Genomic DNA, 6,272 nt, shown 5'->3' on the forward strand with positions numbered 1-6,272 from the left:
CGGTCCGAGGCCGGGCTGGGGACGCAGCTCCACAGTGCTGTGAGCGGCCGGGAGGATTTACCGCCGCCGCCGCCGCCGTCGCCGCTGGTGCACCTCCCGCCCGCCCGGGACGCTGCCGCCTCCTTCCCACAATGCACCCCGGCGTCCGGGGGTGCCCTCTCTTCCCTCAGCCTTCCTCCTCCGCCTTCCTTTGGGCCGACCTCTCCGCGGGCGGCCGCGCGCACAGAGGAACGCCTGCCGGGGTGTGGCGGGGAAAAGGGCGGGGCCTGGAGTAGCTGCAGCAGTGCGCCTGCGCCAAGCTCGGGCCGGAACTGCGCACGCGGGTCAGTCTCCAGAGGCTAGTGGGCGAGCTCGGCGTTGCTTCGGTAGGTTTGGCGTGCGCTGGTTTTTGCAGATTTGGGGCAAGAGTGCACATTGCATAGCTGTTGCGTCTCTCCTGGTTTGCTTAAGTTGCCACCACTTAGGCATCTGTTGTGGAAATTTCCATAAGACGCTTAGGCGGGCCGCGGAATCCGGACGACATGCAAACTGGCGGCAGAGCTGGCTGCACCAGGACGCACAGACGTGCGTTGTATGGGATTTTATTTTCCTCAACATCGCCTTTGGCCCTATTGGCTTCTCACATGGGGCCTCCCTAGCGATATCTAGACACTGAAGGACGAAAAACTCAGAAAAGCAATTACTTTTTCCTCGTGAGGCTTCCAGAGCAAGAATAACATGATCACACCTACAGCACCTTAACGATTGATCCTACCTTCTCTTTTCTGCTCACAATCGTGGCCTGTTAACCTTCCTGTGTTGTGTAGTGCCAGAGTGACCACTATTTAGAGCGAAGGATTGGTAACAGATTTTGTGTGAAATTGAACAAATCTGAGAGTGAGAACAGCCATCTTTTAAAAGAAGCCTGTGGAGATGAAGTTATGGCGTGGGCCCGAGTTTTTGATTGGCATTTAAAGAAGGGCAAGAAGATGTTCGAGTTTGAAGTACGCACTGGTGGTCCAGTCACCCACAGGACCGATTAAAACATACAAAAGGTCAAACACTTGGTTTGTTTAAACAGGCAGTTAATGATGAGGATGATGGCTGAAGAATTAAATTTAGATAAACTGTCGGACCCATCCTGAAAGAAAACTTGAACATGAACGTTTCTTACAAAGTTATGGCAGGTATTTTGAAGGATGAGCCTACATCTGGCAAACTCGATCGGATCTGAAACTAGGAAAAATAACGTACGTGTAAGGGAAAAGGTGACAAATTCTGGAGCATTGAGTTACCTGCAGAACGGATCCGATGGGGAAATGTCTGTCTGTTATCACATCCCTACCATCTGACGTCGGCAGGGGTCATCTGCAGCAAGCCTTCCCACGAGGTTGCTCAGGATTGGTTTACACCCTGGTGAAAGGAACTAGAGGTAGTTGAACCTCCAACAAGGAAGCTGTCTCTTGTTAGGCACCCTCATCTACTGCTCTTCTCCCTGTTATGAACCTGCTACTTAATTTGTGCTGGACTATGGGGCCATCCTCATCCTTCTCCACTTTAGAATGCTTTTGATGGTTGACTTCTGGGTTTTGTTTATTCTTGATTTTCTTGGCCTCACAAAATTTCAATCTCTTTATTTCCCCTTCCTCAGCTTGTTCCTTTGTGTTCATCATTCTGCCTCCGGAGCTCATGCCAGGACTCCTAGAGTCCTGGCTCTTCTGGGAGGATGCCTAAAGAAGGCCTACAATTTCAGTCTGCTTTGCAGTTAGGACCCCAGGTCTATTGCAGAAGACCATAATATGCTGGTATATTGAGCCACGCTGGGCCTAATAGCTGATCTGACACAAATGACTCAGTGGAAGCCCCCCAGAACCCAGGGGTTGCCCTCCAATACTGATCTTCTCACAGACCTTCTCACAGAAGAGCTGTGTTTATTTCACTGTAGTTCTGTGCTTTGGCCCTCTATTTACTTGAGTGTCCCCTCTGCTGGAAGAGAAGGCTCTACAATATGTAAGTCAGGTTATAGGCCAACACTGTGGTATTTTAAGAGAAAGACCAGCCGGGTGCTGGTGGCTCACACCTGTAATCCTACTTAGCAGTAAAGCTACTTAGGAGACTTAGATCTGAGGAGCAAGGTTCAAAGCCAGCCTGGGCAGGAAAGTCTGTGAGGCTCTTACCCAATTAACTACCAGAAAACTGGAAGTAGTGTTGTGGTTCAAAGTGATAGAGTGCTAGCCTTGAGCTGAAGAGCTCAGGGACAGTGCCCAGGCCCAGAGTTCAAGCCCCACAACCAACTCCCCCCCCCAAAAAAAGACAGACAGACAGAAAGACCAGTTTGACAAAAATGTACTCATTACTTATATAACTGTAATCCATCTGTACATCACCTTTACAATAAAATAAAATTCTTTTTTAAAAGAGAAAGACCAGGTGACATTCCAGACCCTGATATAAGGAAATCTGGGGTCTAGTACCAGTTCCCACACAATGACCTGGTTTTAGTAACCAACACCAATAATATGAAGTGTCTTTTGAGAATGTGCTGTTTTTAGAACACTACTGGGCATCCAGTGTGAAATTCTGAAACAAGATCACCAGTGGTGTATAGGCTTCATGGAGGAGGTAGTTCTTGAACCAGATTCATGAAGAAGGGCTTTGAGATTAGAACTTCCCAGGAAGTGGAACAGCATGAGACTTGGAACTTGTATCAGTAGGAAATGATGGCATCATTGGCTAAAATAGTGAAGTTTTAAGGGAAAGATAGAGCCAGACATGGTGATGCACACTAGTAATCCCAACAGTTGGAAGGATGAAACAGAAAGATCGTGAGTTAAGCCCAGCTTGGCCCAGAGGAAGATAAAGGTGTTGGAGATGAGCAATTTGGGATAATTTGTTTCCTGTCTTCTGCCACTGATATTATGTCTTTATACCAATAGTTTATAATTGCTTCCCCTGAGTCTGTGAATAGGTTTATAATAACTCACTTATATAATTATCTCAGATTTGGGGGAAGTAAAATGACTGCTGTAATATTCACCTAGAGAAAAACATGTTCATTGTGGATGTTACGAATCATTAAACCCAAGCTAAATATGAGCTCTTAGGAATAACCCCAAACAGGAGAGTTCTTTTATAAAAGTACTTTTTATGTGCCACCCACCAAATCCACTTTCTTACCGATCTGCACCTTGTTTCCCAGGCATCTGCAGATCCAGCTGTGGCTCTCATGATAGAATCTGCAGGTATCTGTCAATTTATTCTTCACCAGTTAGTTGGCTGGCTGTTCTCTGATTCTTTGGTACTTTGTTTTCTGGTTGTAGACTTTACCTCCAACAGCTGCTTTTGACCACTGGCTATACTGAATTGCCTTTTTTTTTTTTTTTTAACTCATCCACCTCACAACTCCTCTTTCCTTGGATTTTTGGATTGTCCTTTCAGCTCTTGACTTCATCTGTGGTCCACTGGAACAGAAGTGGCCTACTCTAGCTTTAGTCTCATGTTGCCTTCCTAGCTTCAAGAAGTGGAGGGGGGTTACATAGAGATATGACCTGTTCTTGTTTATGTTCTTGGTCTTGTGTGTGTGTGTGTGTGCACGCACCCTGGCCAGTCCTAGGCTATTCTAAAATGCATGCCATTTCTGATGAACTTTCAAAAAATATAAATAGAAATAATCTCACATACTTTCCTGCCTGAGCTGGCTTCCAACATCAATCCTTAGATCTCAGCCTCCAGAGGAGCTAGGAGTACAGGCTTGAGCTACCAGCGCCTGTCTTTGTTTTTGTTATACTCCCCAGATTGGACCATTGTTACCAGTTTCTCAAGGAAGAGATACAGAGCTATAACACACAGACACTGTTCTCTCAATAGCTCTGTTTTGCCTGGCAGATGTTCCACCTAACTTCAGAACATAAAGCCAGGATTTCTGTGGAATGTTAGGAGGAGAGCTGGCTATCTGTAAACCTTGATTAATTCTCAAGCTTTATGTAACCTGGGGCTCTCTTTGGCTTTCAGGTTTGTCTTCCTTTTCACCTCCATCTCACCCCATTCTCCTTCAAAATTCAAATAGAAAGTTAGGTGACTCAAAGTACCTTTTAGGTCACAACATCCGTCATTGATTTTATGTAATTCTTCCTGGTCTCCCATCATTGCACCCTACTTTGCTCCATTTACTCCAATAATAATGATCAAAGAAAGACAAAATGTTCACCAAATCTTTAACTTAGAAAAACATGATGTTTCTACAGTGTCTGAATTCTACCCCTGGCTCTGAATTCCTTATTAAAATGGCATCATTTAGCTGGGCATGGTGGCATATGCCTGTAATAAGGCAGGAGGATTGCGAATTAAGGCAGGAGGTTTGCGAGTTAAAAGGAAGTGTGGGCTACATCGTGAGAGCCTGTATCAAAAAAGAACAAAAAAAAGCTATAATTGAGAAGAAATTAACCTGGTGCCTCCTTTCTAGAGCATTCCTTTCAGATCCAGTCTTGATTGATGTCTGCATTTATTATGTGGATATCTACTAAGGGAATAGAGCACTGTGGGGAACTTGTCTGTCACTGAATCATATACACTTCAGTTTGCCTGTTGTCGAAGATACCATTGGTCATGCTCCACTTGGCTTTTAGGTCTCTGGGTCTCCAGTAAATGTCCCTTAGCTTCTGAAATGTATGTTGCTTTGCATTCCTCAGGTGCAGCTTCAGTTGAATTAGCCCCCTCAGATTTTCCAGGCTTGTACATCCTATCTAAGGCAACCGTCATGGATTTATATCTCTGCCTTATCTGATCCTTGTATATACTATGCAAGATGTATCATCCTCCCTGTATTAATATCCCTAAACTTACCAAAAAAAAAACCCCAACAACCTAGTAGGGAGCTTCATTGCCTCCAAGAACCCATTTAAGGGTGTCAACAGATTTTCATAAAAGATATATATCCTGAACTTGTGGGTCATGTGTCTCTGTTACTAGCAGATAGCTAGTATGGAAACATGAACATGGCTATGTTCTCATGAAACTTTATATAAGATACTGGAATTTCAATTTCATAGAGTTCACAAAGTATTTTGATTTTTCCCCAACCATTTAAAAATGTAAGAAAATAGTAAAGAGAAAAAAAAACTTTTAGCTATGGTTCATACAAAAACAGGTGGTGAGCTAGACTTACATCATGGGATATAACTTGCCTATCCCTCATCTAGTGTAGCTCAAGTGTGTTTATAATAACAGATGGTTGATTGTTTTCCACCAATAGCATTGTTAATGCCAAGTTGATTGGGCAGTGCCTCACAATGTACTACATAGAAACTGTGGAAGATTGGAGGGAATCTTAATGAGACCAGGAGAATGAACTAAAGCTGAGTGATTGACTACTACTTTGTTTTGATCATATTATGGTTTATAAAATGAATTTTGTGCTGTTTTTGACTAAAAAAATTATATTACACAAACTGCTACCTACATACTTCCTATGAAAAATATCAAAGGCTTTTTGTGGTGCGAGGTGGGTCAAGTGGTAGAATACCTGGTTGGCATGCACAAAGCACTGTGTTCAATCTGCAGAACAGCAAAACAAAACAAAACACCTATTTGGGCAGTACTAAAAATGTTGACAAATTGCAACCAGAATGGATGGACACACACAAACATGCACATACACAGAAACACACTTGGTAACTAGTATTGAGGTATGTACATTTAAGTATGTCTATTCATCTTTAAGCTCAACCTATCTTTCTGTATCATCATTAAAACTGAGTTTACAAAGTTGCAATAGAATTTCAGAATTGAGTTGGCTGTTGATTAATTAGCCATATTTCCTCTGAACTAAGAGTGTTTAAACCTACTTGAGGCTGAAAAACCATTTGAAAGAGAAGATTCTGTGTTAATTCATTCAACAAATGTTTATTAAGTGAAAGTTATTGCCAGCTGCTGTTCTGCGTGCTGGAATAGAACCATAGACAAAACAGGTACAAGACTTAGTTTTTTTTATTATTAATAAGTTTTTTTTTATTGTGAAAATACCATACAGAGGGGTTACAATTACATGAGCAAAGGACTAAGTACATTTCTTATCAAGCATTGTTGCCTCCTCCTTTGTTTTTCCCCTACCATCCCTGCCCTCCCATCTCCATGACTACACTTCCCCCACCAAAGTTGTAAATTTCATTTTTCAACATAGCATTTTGTACATCTCGCTGTTGCAATGGTTCCAGCTGTATCCCTATCCCTATTTAAACAATTTGTTTTTTTTCCCTTTCCCCTCCCCAAATTATACCAACATCAAATACAGTGAA

The 6,272-nt window shown here is 43.0% G+C and overlaps 1 protein-coding gene across 1 annotated transcript in view; it reads left to right on the forward strand.

Moving 5' to 3' along the window:
• The window catches only part of LOC105983939 (putative uncharacterized protein FLJ37770), a 7,813-nt gene extending 5,725 nt beyond the window's left edge, over positions 1 to 2,088 (forward strand). Inside the window, 3 exon segments of the mRNA XM_013013968.1 lie at positions 807 to 1,101; positions 1,104 to 1,203; positions 1,205 to 2,088. Of these exon segments, the coding sequence (XP_012869422.1) occupies positions 807 to 1,101; positions 1,104 to 1,203; positions 1,205 to 1,331 (522 nt within the window). The 3' untranslated portion in view covers positions 1,332 to 2,088.
• The last annotated feature ends 4,184 nt before the right edge of the window (positions 2,089 to 6,272 follow it).

Source organism: Dipodomys ordii, unplaced genomic scaffold, assembly GCF_000151885.1.
Source record: "Dipodomys ordii isolate 6190 unplaced genomic scaffold, Dord_2.0 Scaffold22, whole genome shotgun sequence".
NCBI lineage: Eukaryota > Metazoa > Chordata > Mammalia > Rodentia > Heteromyidae > Dipodomys > Dipodomys ordii.